This window comes from Struthio camelus, chromosome 3 (genome assembly GCF_040807025.1).
Source record: "Struthio camelus isolate bStrCam1 chromosome 3, bStrCam1.hap1, whole genome shotgun sequence".
In the NCBI taxonomy this organism is placed as follows: Eukaryota; Metazoa; Chordata; class Aves; order Struthioniformes; family Struthionidae; genus Struthio; species Struthio camelus.
In genome coordinates, this window is record NC_090944.1 from 72,621,752 (window position 1) to 72,638,456 (window position 16,705).

A 16,705-nucleotide genomic window follows, 5' to 3' on the forward strand; every position below is an offset into this window, starting at 1 on the left:
ATCAAAGTCAGGCAAGTATCCATTTTGTAAGAAATGTGAGCATAAAAATGTGCCAATGTAAACATCAGGTATCTGAGTGAAAAATGTTAATTGGCATTTCAAGAAATGAGGAGACATCACAAAGATATTTTAGGCTTTCAACATATTTGTAGTATTCTAACATCAATCATTTTCTTGCAAGTATCAGGTTATTTATCTTAGCTACCCTTGGTATCCATTACCATCGTGTCTAAGTAAGTCCCTCATAATGTTTCTGCAAAGCAAGGAAGTGTTCTTACCCCTTTTTTAACGGTGGGGAACTGGAACACAAATGATCCCCCTATTGTGGTCACCCAGAGGACATGTAACACAGCAGATAATCAACCAAGGGCCCCTCCGTCTGTGTAGCTCCTTAATCAAAGAGTCTTTCTCTTTTAAATTAGCTTAGTTTCCACTTCATTTATTTGCACTGTAAATCATAGAAGCAAGGCTGTGTTACAGATATCACTGGACCTTTGCTTAGATGACCAATTCCATTGACACTAAGAAACATGGGAGTTCCTCAGGGCTTGCATCCCAAAAAAGGGCACTAACTACAAACTGTCAAGGAGATATAAGAGTAGAGAGGGCCAGGACATCAGGAAAGAAGAAAAAGAGAGATGATGGAGCGCATTCCTGTGGATGCTGCACCAGACAGTTCACAGAGGCATTATCCGGAGGTGCTTGCTCTCAAGGACACATCACAGCTCTTCTGCTGGGAAGCCCAGGCAGGCCCCAGATGCCCAGTGTGCAGCAGCACCCTAAGGAACTTATTATCCTGACTGCCCTTGAAACCTCGCTGCTCAAACAGATCAGCTGAGCAGCTCCTCAGTGTAGGTTTTGCATATGTGTGAAGCCTTTCTGAGGAACTCAGCCGCAGTGTGCAGAGAAAACTTGCAGATGGTATGCCACATATATATGCCATCTTTTCCTCTTTGTGAAAATTTCAGCCATTAGAGCTCATAGTGATTACGTGTTCAGTCCTCTAGGGTACGGATTACAACACTTCCCCCATCAAACTTTGATATAAATTTGCTATGCAATCCAAATGCCCAGCATGACAAAGAAAGATCTAACTTATTCTGGTGCAACCTTCCCATCTCTTGTCATGATATATTATTATTGGAAAAGTTTGGCTAATGTAAGATCTGTTCTAGAGGGCAGAAGAAATGGAAATGGTATAGAGATTCAAATGAGACAACAGAAATCCTTCGACTCTACAAGAGCTTTTGTTATTGTTTCAGTTTAGGAGGTTCTGGATAGCCTATCTATTTGTACTACCCTCAGGCATCTTCTCATCTAATCTTAAAATATAAGCAGATACATATCTGGATCCCATACCATTCTTTCTAAAGGAGGCTGCTTTTATGGTTGGTCCCTCAGAACAGAGACCTTATCCTGCTAGCAGTTTTGAAAAACTTGGCCTTCTATCTTCTTCAGAGGTACTCTGAGCAGCTTTTAGGCATTGTTTTCTATCTCTCCTCATTGAACGGCACAAGCATCCAGGGCCTGCTTGTCCTGGCTAGTAGAAGGTCTGATGGCTCATCTCTGCTCAATTTACCTTCTATGTTCGTCACAATCCTTATTTAAGAATTAGATAATCTGAGTATGAACCTGATCTGTACACACAAAAAGGAAAAGAGAAGAGCAAGGAGGGAAAAGAGAGACAGATTGCCTTCACAGTCTTTTCTTGGGGCTTTTTCTCCCTTCACTTCTGTAATTTCAGTTCTTCAATCCTTTCTCAGTCTCATGGAACTCAACACACACGTTTATGGTATTCTTTTTATGCTCTTACCCTTGTTCATTTTTAGAGCTATTTATTTCCTCCAAATTACTTAAATAGACTTTTATTATGTGTTTTTGCAATGCCACTTTCTACAACTACGCCATTTTCTATATGTGTTATAGCTCTTCATCTATGATGCGCATCATAAAACTAAGGACTGCGTTGTGGCAAAGTGCCATGACCCCACTTTGGGGATGGTCCAGGAGCTCTGAGAATCACAGTTTGTGAGGCATGTAAAAGGTCTTTCAGAGTCAAAAGAAATGCACAGTTACTATGGTCTTTCCATGTCACTTGAATAGGACGGATAATCTGCTCTCTCCTGTGCCTGGCCAGCTAATTGTTCCCAGTTAAGGCTCGTCCACAACACCTACTTTCTTCAGTTAACTACTGTGTTGGGTGAACCCCTATGCGCAATCAGGCATGTGGGTAAGTGAATATAGCTAGTTTGCTAGCTTGCTGTTTTATTACATCAACAGCTTTGGCCCAAATATTTTAGCATCTATGCATGCCTGCTTTTTTTGATGTCATTGCAGTTAGGCATGTGCATTAAAAGGTTTAATTTGGTCCCCTATCAGAGATGGTAAAACACAAAGCCCCCAGTGACAAACAGTAATTGGGGAGTCCAGCAGCACAATCTGTGGCCAGCTCAATATGTAATAGTGTAAAGCAGCCCACAAAGATATGGGCCCCATATGTTGTTTCATTTGGATGAAAATGGAGGACATAGGCCAACCTGCTGCATTTAATAAAGAATGCTGAGGGGACCTGACTTTCAGAAGCTGCGAGCATTTTAAGTCAACAGGAGTTTCAGAAAATCAGTGTCTACATGCATGCATATCATGCCACAAACTATACAAGTAATGAAAGCTCACGAGAATAGCTGACATTCTTCCTGCCACTGCCCTACAAAAAGTTGTTCTTCTCCAAATTTTCCTCTGAAGCAAAAATTATTTATTTTCCAAAATTTTATCCAATGTGCTAATTATTGGAAGGCAAGAATGGAACTTACTTCTTATCAACAAGTTTCATCATGTTTTAAAACCACAAAAATGCAATGGATTAGCCAACAAAGAAACATCAAGGAAAGAGATATTCAAAATAAAACACTTATGTCTGCACTTTAATCCTTCAATGATAATTTTGCATGAGATATATTGGCTTTTTTGCATATTGCTCTTTTGACCGCTTTACAAAAGAGTCTGCAGCTTACAATGTCAACTAGTTAGTAATGTTTCAGAGATGCATCCTGTAGGCGTTGGATACTAATAGTCCCTGCAGCAGAGACGGGAGAGGATACCTCTCCTCATTGTCTGTGAGTATATGAGTATTGTATATGAATATTTGTGCATTGTAAAACAAATATGCTCAGCCACTTGCGTTTGCTTTCTGCAAGCATCGAGAAAAAGGAGATTCAATTGCATGTCTGTGAAAAGTTAATTGAAAGTTTGCTGGGCTCAGTGCTCATGTCAGGGATTAGCTTTCTTGTTTCTGCTTTGATAACTTCAGTAGCATATACGCTTCTCGTTTCTGCGCTACTCAACTTTTAGCTGATAGATCCTTTGCACGGCATTGCTTAACACAGCAACAGTACCAGAAATCCTTACCAGTGACCTGACATAAAAGGAGTAAGTGAGGCATACAGGCATCTGATGTATCCTTCGTAATTAGGACAACAGCCTTGTTGTCAGCATCTCTCTTACATGTTAGAATATTTAATGGTGAATTTAATTCTATTGAGGCAGCTTTGCTATTCTTCTTCATACAGACTGTATTACTCTTGAGTAACTGCTGATTTGAATGAAGCTATTCAAAGGGAAAGATACTACGTGACATAAGTTGTGGTAATAGAAATTATGCAATTGTTACATACTTTTTCAATACTCACAAAACATTAAAAAAAAAATTTTGGAACTCTGTTTACCAAAGTTTCAATGTTTTTTGGTTTTGTGATATTTCAGAATTTTAAAAAATCACATGGAAATATAGTTTATTTGCTTTTAAATTTTTAAACTGTAATCAATTAGGCTGTGAGTTTCGATTCAGGGTAACAGTAAAACTTTCAGATATTTCTAAATGAGAACTGCAGGAAACATTTGTTGTTTTTCCCATGATAAACTATTCTGAAAAACATTTACTCAAAAAGCTCTGACTTCTCCAGGCTTTGGAGTAAGAAGTTGAAATTTCTTGGGGTGGGGGTGGTTAGTGACATTGGTCTCAGATACGTAGATATGCCTCCTACGCCAGTTCTCTGAAACAGCTTTTTTAAATGTGATATTTTAATATCTTCTCATATATTATATCCCTATCCTATTTATCACAAAATCTTTTAACTTTCAAACCAGAATTGTTACCAGAAGCAGATACACAGCAGTGGAAAGGAGCTGTGGGAGGCTTCCAGTGCCCTGGCCCTTCTGATAAAGCTGCCCCATTTTCACAAACACATTTGATTAATTTCTCCAACAATGTCAATACTCCACAGTGAGCAAGACTGAGTCCTGCAGAAAAAAGTAACACAGGACTGTGCAATAAAAATTGTATCTCAATAGAGATATACATAAAGGTGACTTTAAATCTGGTTATTCATAATTTATAGCTGCAACTTCAATGGTATTTTTTAATTTTATACATTCATATTGTTATGATTAGTTTTATTTCACTTCAGGTATGTAACAAGGTGCCTCTGAATCCCCTCTACCACTTGGCTTAGTTTCCAGGTGAGACCAAGAGCAAGCAGGAGAAATCACAGCACAATTACATTTTCTGTAAAAATTGCAATATGAAAATACGAATTTGATTGCACTTTGTCTCCTGACCATTCACAAACCTAGCCGGACATGACTTAACAATCACCTGGCTGCCTGTGGGTGACTTCACTGGTTATTGTCCAAATATAGCAAAACACCTGTATTATACCTGGGCCAAGAGTTTTTAAACTAGCCAGTGATTATGTTTTACTCAGCTGTGGGTGACCACATGTTAGACTTGAGGTTTTCCTTGGGTGAGTGTTCAATGCACAGCAAAGATATGATGCCTTAATAAATGATGCAGAATATCAAAAAAAAAAAAAAAAAAAGAGCCATGCCACGCAAAATCACTAGACACTTACAGAAATCTTGGCCTCAAGTTCCAAAGCCTGTCTCAAATTACTATGTTATTCCAGCCCAGGAGAGGGAAGATTAGAGGCATAAAAAGCAGAGCTTATTTTCCAGGGAAAAGTCTGTAACATGGCATAGACCAGTGTAAGCCTGTGTAGGACACGTCCCCCCCTCCAACACCCTGCAGATTCAGCTTCCCAAACCTCTGCGCCTAGACAGGCTGACACGTGCTAAGTGGCTTTATGGCTTGGTGCTCTGTGGTGTACAGCTCTGTAACTCGTCCCTGAACACTACTTTTCCTTCAGGGTCTCAATTAGAAGCAAAAGCGACATACAGACAGTGCAGCTAGAGCAGCGCAGAGATGAAAGTCAGTTATAGAGCAAATTCACAAATCTGTACTGATTTTTCCGATGCCAGCATTTCAACCTCTTTTTTTAAGCATAAATGAAGAAGTGAATGTATTGCAAGGGCCAAAAGGACTTTAGCTCAGTCTGTCTCTCCTGGTGAGCTATTAACAGGTTAGTCTGTGGCCTCAGTCATCTAAGGAGGAGAAGTGGCCATACCATCCCTGCAGTGGTGGCACCTATCCTGGCTTCACCCTTCACACAGGATTGAACTGATCAAGAAATTGTGGGTGCAATTCAGAATGAGTCAGAAGGACTTGGCAAGGCAACAAAGATGAGGGGAAAGTGATTAAAACTGGGAGGTAGATTAGGGGTACAAGTCCTGGCATGGCCAAGAATAGGGAAGACATGGAGCAGGAAGGCTGAGAAAGGAGAAGCTGAACTCATGTAATAAACAAATGAGGAAACAGGAGTTACCAGGAGATTAGAGGATATAACTCTGTTCTGAGGCCTGCTCATGCTGGCCCCTGAGGAGGGGAAAAGAGGATGATGATGTCATTAAAAGACTGTATAATAGTCTCTATGCATAAAGGAATCAAATTGTAATATAGTACATGTATATGTGTATATATCACACACATGATAATCTCCAGAAAACCAACACAAAAATGTGTTCTGAGTCATCACAAAAATGTGTACTCTGTATTAGAGATCAATTTTCACCAGCTCCAAGGACTCAAAAATGTATTTAAGTTGGTAAAAGTTACAAATGTGTGGCACTTCTAAAGGCTCATAATGCATATATATGCATACGTTTATTTTCAGAATGTATGTAACAGCATACTAAAGCCATTTTCAAGAAGCCAGATCATTCTTTCTGCTTTTTATAATAAAAATTTAAGAAATGCCTAAAATAAAGGTAAAAATAAGTGATTGAAAAGGGTATCAGTATATACTGTTTTATTTTGTTCTTCCGGGGTCATCTGATGCTAGGATTTTAGGGGGACTGTGCCTTTCACTCTTTGGTCATTCGTGCTTAGAGACACAAGCAACTTCAACTTGATTTTCTGTCATCCTTGCTCCAGTAAGAGTCCTTTAGCTCATTTCTAACATCAATCAGTGGGACTATAAATCTCTGCAGTGGATATAGCCATTTAAAACTCCACCTGCACAAACAACAATCAGCCCTAGAAAATAAGGAGGCTCATAAATCTCCATGCTGGTGATTAGTAATATTTTGGATCTGCAACAAGGATGTTAAAAAAAATAAAAAAAGAAAAGAAAAGCTAATTCATTAATTAGGACTGATATGCTGACAATCTGTTTAGTTTATAGCACAGCAAAAACACAAACAGGGCACAGTTAACATAACATGACGTTAGAGGTTAGTGAATTCCCAAGAGCCCCGGGCCTGGAGATACGATATCTTAATGTACTTATCCTATTGTGAGTGGGAAGGTGTTATCTTCCAGCCAAATGGTAAAGAGCTGGTTTAAAGTTTAGGTCTGCCCTTTTTCTTCTGGCTCATGTAAGCCAAGGAACCAAGATGGATAAAGAGATAGGAAAGATTTCCTTGCTAATTATCTAAAATGCCACTCTGCCTCCTGTTGAAACTTTAATGTAAGGGTAGCGTATAGCACTTGGCAGACATACTGGTTTGGCCCTCCACAATTTTTATTTGTTTGTTTTTGTTTGTTTTTGTTTAGTGGATGCAGAAAACCTGACTTGATGTTCACATAAGTCAGTGAGAGATTTTTCTGTGGCTTCAGGGACCTTGGGAATAACTCAGGAGCTACTGTGTCCCACAGTGACATCTCAGGCTGTACATTTTTGCCCAAGGCTACGTGAATCCTCAGGTAAGCTGCTGAATAACCGGGGTTTCTCCTGCAATCAGACCAGTCATTGTGGATTTGTGCCCAGAAAGATTCCACTGGAAAGTCTAGCCCAGTTCTTACTCCCCCATGCTCAAAGCCCAGGCTGCTGAGGCATCTGCGAGGGTTCAGGAGGTGTGCGAAGAAGGAAGAAGGTTTAGGAGAAAGTTCATGTTTCACTGGCCTCTTTGGATTCCACATATGCGTTTAGACAGGCACATAGAGAGGAGGAAGAGCTAGACTAAGGCTGAATGCTTTAAAAACCCTGCTTTGCAGAGACTGAATGCATAGGTACATAAGGATCATGACTGCAGTATACATCTATTCATTCATACTACTTAGTAACATGCTCATTCACACTAGTGGTAAAATTCCTATTTGACTTCACTGGTAGCAGAGTAAGGCCTAACATGCTCACTCGCCCACAGAAGGGGCCTTATCTCACATATGTATTCATGCAAAACTCCTTGACTTGCAAATGTGTTAAACAGCAGACGGACAACAGCTCCACCAGTATAACGGAGTGAAATGCTCAAGTCTGCCCTGCAGTAAAACTCCCAGAAAAGGTGTTTTTCGCACGTGATGTCTATCATCCAGTAAACCTCCTCCCCCTTCTTCTTCTTCATTTCAGCGCACACCATTGCCGCCTTATCCAGAGCCACGATAACCCACCCTCCGCAGCGTCACAGTCCTTTCTCTGGAGGTGCTCTGCTCTGCGGGGCTCTGTGGACGGCAGGGAATTTGGTTGCACCACACACCTGTGGATTAGGGCAGCCTTTTTGCCGTCTACAGATGGGGGAACTCAAACAGTGAGAGAGGTGACTGGGACTTCTCAAAGGTCACACAGGAAGCCTGGAACAAGTCAGCTCCTCCTGCCTCCAGAGTCTGTGCTTTAGCTCCGAAGTCCATGCTGCTGAGTCTCGGAGCTCGCTCTTCCTGGAATACACTAGTAGCTGGACAGGATGCACTCTCAAATATAATCATCCACAAATCTCTCTCAGATTAGGTTACAGGGCAGCGTTTAGACGGCACGCATTACAAAGCTCCCTGGAAGGCTTTGCTGGTGGATCTGCTGCTCTCTCTGCTCATGACCCATTTTGGCTTTCATCAAGAATCATGACACCAGCTGCCTGGGTCATCTAGGAGGCAGGGAGGGGGAGAGCAACCCTGTGCTGGAAAGGGAAGTGGGGAAGGAGAAGAGAAGGAGGAGGAGGAGGAGGAGGAGGAGGAGGAGGAAGGGGGGGGGTATAGAAAGACAGAGGGGAGAGAGAGTTGCTTTGCTCCAGTTGTGAAGATTTGAATCCCAGTTTTGAGCTCTTTGCAAACATTTGCTGGGATACCTCGTTCCCTGTCCTGTGCAAAGGTCTGTGATTGGGGATGTGGTGCGCTCAGCGGGCAGGGCCCCTCCCCTGGGCTGGATCCGCCTCTCTTATCCCCCAGATAAATTACTAGTGTCCTCACTAAATTCCTCAGCTTTCTCTCTCTCTCCCTCTCTCTCTCCCTCTCTCTCTCTTTCTCTCTCTCTTTCTCTCTCTCTCACACACACACACACATTCACTCCCTCCCTCAAACACGGGCGAAGCGGGGTTGGGGGGCGGGAGGGCGGGGATCCTCTCTGGACTGGTATTGCGCCTTAGTGCTAAGGGGGGAGGGAAGGGGAGGAAAATACTGGCGCCCCTTCTCTCCTCCACCGCCTTGAAATAGGTTTGAGGAGCTGCCCTTCCTTCCCCCCTCCCCCTTTCCCGCTGGTCCTTTGGCATCTTCCAGACCATGTCCACTGGGTCCCTCAGTGATGTGGAAGATCTGCAGGAGGTGGAGATGCTGGAGTGCGATGGCCTGAAAATGGATACTAACAAAGAGTTTGGGGCTTCCAACGAGAGCAACGAGGAGGGATCCAATGGCGAGAATGGCTCCCCTCAGAAGGGTAGAGGGGCCTCGGGCAAGAGGAAAAAAGCTCCCCCCAAGAAGAGCCCTTTAAATGGAGTGAGCCAGGAGGGAAAGCAGGTCCAGAGAAACGCTGCCAACGCCAGGGAGAGGGCGAGGATGAGGGTCCTTAGTAAAGCCTTCTCCAGGCTTAAGACTACCCTGCCCTGGGTGCCCCCAGACACCAAACTTTCCAAACTGGACACCTTGAGGTTGGCCTCCAGCTACATTGCTCACCTGAGACAGATCCTGGCCAATGACAAGTATGAAAATGGCTACATCCACCCAGTCAACCTGGTAAGTCACGGCCCGCCGGGGGCAGGCTCTTTGTGTGTGTGTGCGCGTATGGGGAGAACGGGGTGAGGAGCTGACACGGGGGGAGTGCGGGGAGACAAACCTTCGCTGTACTTCTCACAGCGAGTCTGGTGGCAGCCTATGGGTGGCAAAGAGCTACTCTGCAAGAGTACAGACTCTCAGCTGCCTTCCCTCCTTGTGCCCCAAGAGCTGAGCATCCCTGGCCCCATTTGCTACTCCTTGAAATCCTTTCCAGGACAGGCGATACAGGGGCCATGCTGGCCACAGATCCTCAGGGATAGGCTTTACTGTGCCAGAAATACCTCAGAAACCTCAGCAGTTTGATGGCTCAGAGGAAGACTTCTACCTTCGGGTGGGTGGATATGGGAATTTAGGTAGAGAAAGGTGCATTTTAGGAAGGAAACAAACTAAGGGATTTGTACTCCACCTCTCTTTCCTATCGTGATGTCCTGCCACAATAATCCATAAACTCCAGATTTTTCGGGACAGAGACTCTGCTCTCTTTTGCTCTAATTTGCTGTGTCCAGGATGTTTCTCCTATACATGTAAAGTCACAGAGGAGAAATAAACAACAATCTGGACTCCTAAAGAGGGGGTATCTGCCCCAGGCACGCTCCGCAAAGCCTCCCAGGGCTGTGCGGTAGTCATTCCTTTGGCTCCAACCAGCCACAGAAAGTTTTCTCGAGAAGCTCACGGTCCCCGTCCCCCCCCCCCCCCCCCGCTACCCTTGGCCGCCAGCGCCAGAAACACCCAATTTTCCAGCTTTAAAACGGATGCAAACCATGGGTGAGTGAGATCCGCCTGGGGTCTTCTTAAACATATAGTGTTTACATTGACCGCACGTGCGGACCACTCCTGTTAAGCGGATTGCAGAGGAGATTTGGGGACGTTTCACTGCGATCCAGCTCTGCCTTCTGAGCTTCTTTTCAAACGCTCTGGACTCTGGGGGAAAGTATATTACCCGCTGTGTCATCTGATAAGGGCTTGGGAGATTTCTTCGGTTAAAAACAAAATCCTCAGAACAACAAAACCCCCAAGCCAAATAGTCCCCCCCCCTCCACACACAAGCACAGAAAATCTCGCCTCTCCAGCCGTGGGAGGCCAGGAGGGGGCTGGCGGGGGGTGGGGAAGGGGCTGCTTTAGGTGCCGGGGTGCTGGGCCGCCCCGCAGCGAGCGAGCGAGCGCTGCGCCCCGGCGCCGCGGGCCGGGCGGCTCCTCGGCTCGGGAGCCCAGCAGCGCCGCGGCCCTCGGCAGGGGATGACACGGCTCTCGTTGGAAAGAAACGAAATTAAAAAGCTCCCCAAGACCAGTAAGGGCAAAACCCGCAGGGACTGCGCGGCGGGGCGCTGCGCTGCCCTTCGCCGCTTTGGGGAGAAAGCGCCGGTGCGCCTCCGGCGGGGCGGCTCTCTGCTCCTTGTGTGCAGGGCGAAACGCCGGCGTTTGTTTAAAATACCCGGCGCAGCCCTGCTTCTGGAACGAATAAAATAGGATTCATCACTCCACGGACTCGTATAACCCCCGGGGGAGAGACTGAGGCGGCTGGGCGGCGAAGCCGGGTAGCCACGGGCCGAAAGACAAAAGGGCCGTCGCGGGACCCAGCGGTAACTCCCCCCGGCCCAAGCCCCTCTTAGCGCTGCCACAGACGTGCTAAGCCAGCGCATGCCGGGCTAGATTCCCCGGGGCACTTCTGTGATGGACCCTCAACCGAAATAACCATTGCAATGTGCATTTTTTACGTATTTTTTAACCCCCTTCCCACCCGTGTCTTTTCCTGGCTACAGACTTGGCCTTTTATGGTAGCCGGCAAACCCGAGAGTGACCTGAAAGAAGTGGTGAACACAAACCGCTTGTGCGGCCCGACAGCATCCTGAGCCCACGGCGGCACCCGAGACCACCGTCCCCGCGTGGCCGGTGAGGGTGGGCGGCAGGCGCGGGCAGAGACATGCACCGGCCCCGCTTCTGCCCCCGGGCCCCGGGCAGAGCGACGGGGAGAGCCCCTCTCCCGGCAAAGAGGAGACCAAATGTACATTAGCAAAGACTCCACCCCGAGAGATCCCGACTATATTTAACTTTATTAAATGTGTGTACAGTCGAGTGTCCTGCAACAACAGCCTTGCTGGTTCAAGCGCTACTAGAGAAAAGACAGAGTTCAAACAAAACCTACCATCGTGTATCTTTTGTCTGAGACCTGTGAAATATGTAGATGCCTAGAATAACTGACTTTGACAGTCATCTCTATGAAGTAATTCACCCTAAAGATATATAGATATATTTTCTTCGAACAGGTTTTGCTCTATTTCTGTGAATAAACCTTCCTTTCCATTGAACACAGAGCGGTGTAATTTTCGTTTCCAAGTCTCGTTTCAGTGAGGGAAGGACCGCGCCTCCGGCTCTCGGCAAGCGACCGCGGTAGCGCAGAGCGATGCAGGGCAAACCCACCCCTCGCAGCCCGGGCCGTGGGGGAGGTTATTTTCTTACCGTAGAAGATTTGGACCAAATCCCTGGGGGGGAGTTTCGGGGGTCTAAGTACAGCGGAAAGGGGCGAGTAACGACAGGAGAGGGGCCTCAGAGAAAACATCGATCATCAGCTCTCAGGCTGGCTCCTTTTTTCGTTATTCAGACGGAAAATAACCCCAGAAGTGCCAAGTCGCAGACTTTAAGGTTTGCAAGGCGGTCTGAAGCCGAGCGCCCGCGGGCGCAGCCTGCGCGTTGCTGCGGGGCGCCGAGGGCGGCCGGCGGCAGCGGCGGCGGCGCCCGCCCGGCCCGGAGCCGCCCGGCGCCGCGGGGAGCGGGGCCAAAGCCCGGGCCCGGCCGAGGCGAGGCCCCGTCCCGCCGACCTCGCCGGGCGGCGGGCTCCCAGAGAGTTGCTTATTGATGAAGTGCAGTCAGACGGAGGATCCCCCTTTGGCCCCGGTTCACGGTGCCGAGAATTTTTAATTTAAACATCTCCCCTCTATCGATCAGAGCGTCTGTGAGAGATTAGGCTGAGATAAACAGGAGTGCGGGGCTCCTTCCCTGCACCGGCAGAGGCCGTAGGCAGCTGATGCGCCAGATCCCACCGAGCTGTTTAATGTTTCAGGGTTATGACCGCACTGTTTACAAGATGTCTTCGGTTATTTATACTGTTATTATTAGCAGAGGGGCTTTAAATTTCCGCTTCACTTGCTCTTTCAGTATCATCCCTCGGTTCCGTTAGATACCTGGGTACTTTCTGGCGGAAAACAGGCCCCGCCGTTGCCCCAGGGAAAAGGGGAAGCGCGCCCGACCCGAGGGGCGGCGGGGCCGCCGGGCAGCGGCAGGGCGGGACCAGGTGCCGGGGGCCGGCGGGAGCCGCGCCGGGGCGGCAGCGCGGCCGCGGCGCCCGCGGGGGAGCGCGCCCTGCACCCGGGGCCGGTCCTCCGCCCCCGGCCGAGGTGCCGCGGGGTCAGGGAGCCGGGATGCTGCCGCAGAAACGGGGCGCAACCTCAGCCGGCACGACGGGGGTCAAGGACCTTTCCTCGGAGCTGCAGCCCCCGCGGGCGTCTCGCACCGGCGGGGCCTGAACTGCCCTGGGCATCCGAGCAGGCTACATTATATTTCTTTTCATAACCTTCCCTGCCATCACCCTCCCCGAGTTAATTGGGAGATGTAGCTCGTTCTCCAGGCAATCCAAATTCGGTACTCGGGTTCATGCTAGGTTTAATTAAAGCAAAAGTGAGCTGAGAGTTGTGCAAACATCACAGACCTCGTTATGGAAAGGGCCAGGGCCTGTTGTGTCGTCCTGATGGTTTTGAATGGGAGGGCTGTTTAATTTCACTTTTTTTCACAGCTTTATCTCATCCTGCACAATTAAAAGCAGATTTCCTTGCCTGGCGTAACCATACGCAATTTTACCATCTTGAGCGGGCTGCGCCAAATGACACACGCAGTGACAGGCACAGACACAAACACACAAGGATTTGACTTACTACTGAATACGTTACCTAGGCATTCCTTGAATATCCACAGCTCTTGCCGAAAAGATGAGCAACTCCACCCTGGAAAGCACAGTTCAGAGGGCTGGTCTCTTTGCTATAGAAATTAGCAAATTCAGTGAGAATTTCTGTTCTCTTAAAGGGAGACAGAACAGAAGAGCCCTTTGACCTTAAACTCAGTGCAAATGGTTGATACAGCAAACAAATGAATACTGTTTTAACCACCGAATTTTACCATTGAACTGAAATTAATCGTTGAATTTAACTATTCAAAATCTCCACTTGAATCCATACTAACTAATGCTTGTCTGAGACCCAAAGCAAGGTGCTGTTGGCCTTCTAGAAAGTGGAAGTTGTTGGGAATTTGGGATGCGCATAAAATTAAGGATTAAATTCTAAATTTTCTCACACATGCTTCTTTGCTGCTCTGCTTTGCAATGCCTAGTAACCGCATTCAGCATTCCTTCCCATCCTTTTGATCTAGCCATATTCACTGTTCTTTGCCCCCTGAAATGCAGCATGGAGAAAGAGAAGGGAGAAATGCAACTGTCCCCCATGAAATGTGAGGAACACAGCTGCAACCAGATACAAAAAGCTGCAACGTAAGTGGAACAGTAAGAGGTGGCTGTAGGCACAACTATTTCTCTTACTACTGTTCACTTTTTCTAGCATTGCAAGCCTCTTTGGGAATAAAATATTCCTCACGCATCCTTCACCTTGCTCATTTGTTTCCGCTGAAAAACAGTTCAGCCACAAACGCAAAGGCAAACAGCAACAAACGAAAAACAAGCAACAAGCAATAAATGAAAAGGTAAACAATGGCTTACTCAGACGGCAAGACAATTAACGGCTTTAAGTCCATTCTGAAGACCATAAACATATTTTCCAAAGGCATTTATGTGGTTTGTGAACACTACTAGCTCACTAATAGCTCACTAACTTTCACTACAATTTGTGTAAGGGCATGTGTCAGTGTATTGGTAGTTGGCTTCAAGGGCTTATGCTTCTTAGATGAATTAAGAGTCCTACTCAATATCTCAAGAGAACAATGAGTTAAATCATTCTTCCCAGGTGCTGAGTAAATTTTACAGAAAAATAATTGCAAAGAAAAAACGCATGTTTAGTTTGACTGCAGCAGCTGATGATTTTGAAAGGAACTCACAAATCTGTTACGGGAAGGAAAAAGGGGAACAAGTTTAAATATTGATGTCAATGTTTTTTAAATAAAATATTTTGCTTGCTTGCTTGCTTTTTTGTACCAAGTGTTACATTTTAATATTTATTGAAATGTAATTACTTATAGCCTTTTTCCATGTAGAAACAAAGGTGACTCGATTTAGCTTTCTGCACCTATACGGATGCACATGCAACTGTGAGTGTTTGTGTATCCTCTTCTAATAATGTTTGAACTCATTGCCTGATTTCAGTTGAATTTGACAAAGGTCTCAAAGATAACTAAATTGCTACAGTTTTTTGAAAACAGGCAGTCAAGCAGAGAAGAGAAAAAGATTTTAAATTCTCCAACTAAAGGAAAGGTTGCAACATGAACTCAAGCCTTATTAAATACCAGAGAATCCGCAACAGAAAGTGCCAACCGTAGGTGAAGCTTCAAACACTGCTTCAATCACACAACAGAAGTTCACAGAAAATTAGAGAGTACTACTTATGGACCTATGTGTTTTAAGATAAGAACTTTCTAAAAATAGTTTAGCCCCATACGATTTTTCATTATTATTTTTCTTTTGCTTTGGCCAGAAAACCAGTTCCACCCAATTCTTTATACCCATTTTTCGGTTCAGCTAGTGACTAGAAAAATCACTTATTCACTCAGCTGCATTCAGTACTTAAGCTTCTGGTTCTGGAGCTCACATTACCTTGACTAGCAGCAATTTTCAGTCTATGAAATCTTCAAGAGCAAGCATTTTTTTTTCCTTCCTTACAGAAAATAAGTTTTAGGCTTATCTTATCCTTTCAGCGTGATGGAAATGTGCCAGTCTGAAACACTGCAGTGGCAAGAAAGCCACTTTGCAAACATCTGTACACTCCCCTGCTGTCTGGCACTGACTGGAGCAGCTAGGCTGAGACGATGTTCATTCTCCCCAAGTTGCAAGGTGCAGAAGGAGTACATCCATTAGATAGCTTATTCTTTTAAGTGCCTCCTAGTACATAGGTTGAAATTGTAAACACACTGTGGTTATTAAAAGTCATACAAAATCTGTGTGTTTTCTTCTGTTGGAGAGTCGGTTTGAATCCTAGATATAATGACATGAATACAAAATCAGGTTTGTTTGAAGCATTCGTATTGGTAACCCCACAGTTGTGTCTGCCCAGAAAAATATGTTTCTCTGTAAATGAATCACACATGTTTTCCAAAAAGAATCTTTCCTGAGACCCCACTGTCATTATTATTCATTACTATTTGTAGTAAAAACAATGCAAAAGACAATAGCTAATTGCAGCTAATAAGCAGTCCATCTGAGAACAAAACTCATATACCGAGAGGATATAAACTGATAAAAGTGCATGGTATTTCTGATTTCTGTCTGTACTGCTGAATGTAGATTATCACTCATAGCCTCACAAAAGAGACAGGTTTTCAAATGAAATTTCAATGAAGAAAGGAAAAAAAAAAAAAAGAAATATATTTGTGGCAGAAAACCACAGAATAGCCTGTAATTTCTATGTATTTGCCTGCATAGAAAAATCTAAATACAGAATTTCTCCTAACATCCAGCGATTCAAATTGTCCCAATTCATTGCTAGCCTGTATAGCACTGACTGCTCCCAAAGTAAGGCTGTTCTAACAAATCAAGACCGATACAGTAAACACAACTTTACGCTCACTACCCATCTGTGGATTGCTCTATGCTCTGTAGTCCAGTGTGCGTTATGGAGGGGAAGCAACGCAACTGCTAATAATGGCATCCCTGTCCTTAGTGCTGCAAAGCTACTGGTGTGTTACAGCTTGGTGAATTTCTGTCACCGCCGATAGGATGTCACAGGTCTGACCTAAAACATACACTCCAGAATGGATAGGAAACAAACATTCTTTGCTTGTGCCTCACTGCTTTGCAAGGACTGCTGCTGGCAGACTCCAAGACCAGTCAAATTCTGCAAATAACTGATTTTTTTTTTCAGTTCATTACTAATGAATAATTACATTCATACTAATGTATCTGACCTAGCTACATAGAATTGACTTTGAGTAGGTCTAGGCATGCAGTCACTGCATTTCCAAACTGTGGCGTGGACATACCCTAGGGTCACAGCAGTCCCGAGATGACGCATTCTGTTGCCTTAGAGTTTTGCCCTTAAACTCTAACTTGTAAACAGATGAAATGCATTTTCAAGTCTAGGCGCATGCGTGTGTAAAGCTGCATGGTCCTCAAATGAGGAGTGG

General features: G+C 45.3%; 1 protein-coding gene across 1 annotated transcript; it reads left to right on the top strand.

The window, feature by feature from the left end:
- Positions 1 to 8,545: 8,545 nt before the first annotated feature.
- On the top strand, positions 8,546 to 11,679 carry TCF21 (transcription factor 21). The gene is made up of 2 exons (XM_068938366.1): positions 8,546 to 9,334; positions 11,134 to 11,679. The coding sequence occupies exons 1-2, from the start codon at positions 8,885 to 8,887 to the stop codon at positions 11,221 to 11,223; spliced, it is 540 nt and encodes a 179-aa protein (XP_068794467.1). The 5' UTR covers positions 8,546 to 8,884; the 3' UTR covers positions 11,224 to 11,679.
- Positions 11,680 to 16,705: the final 5,026 nt, after the last annotated feature.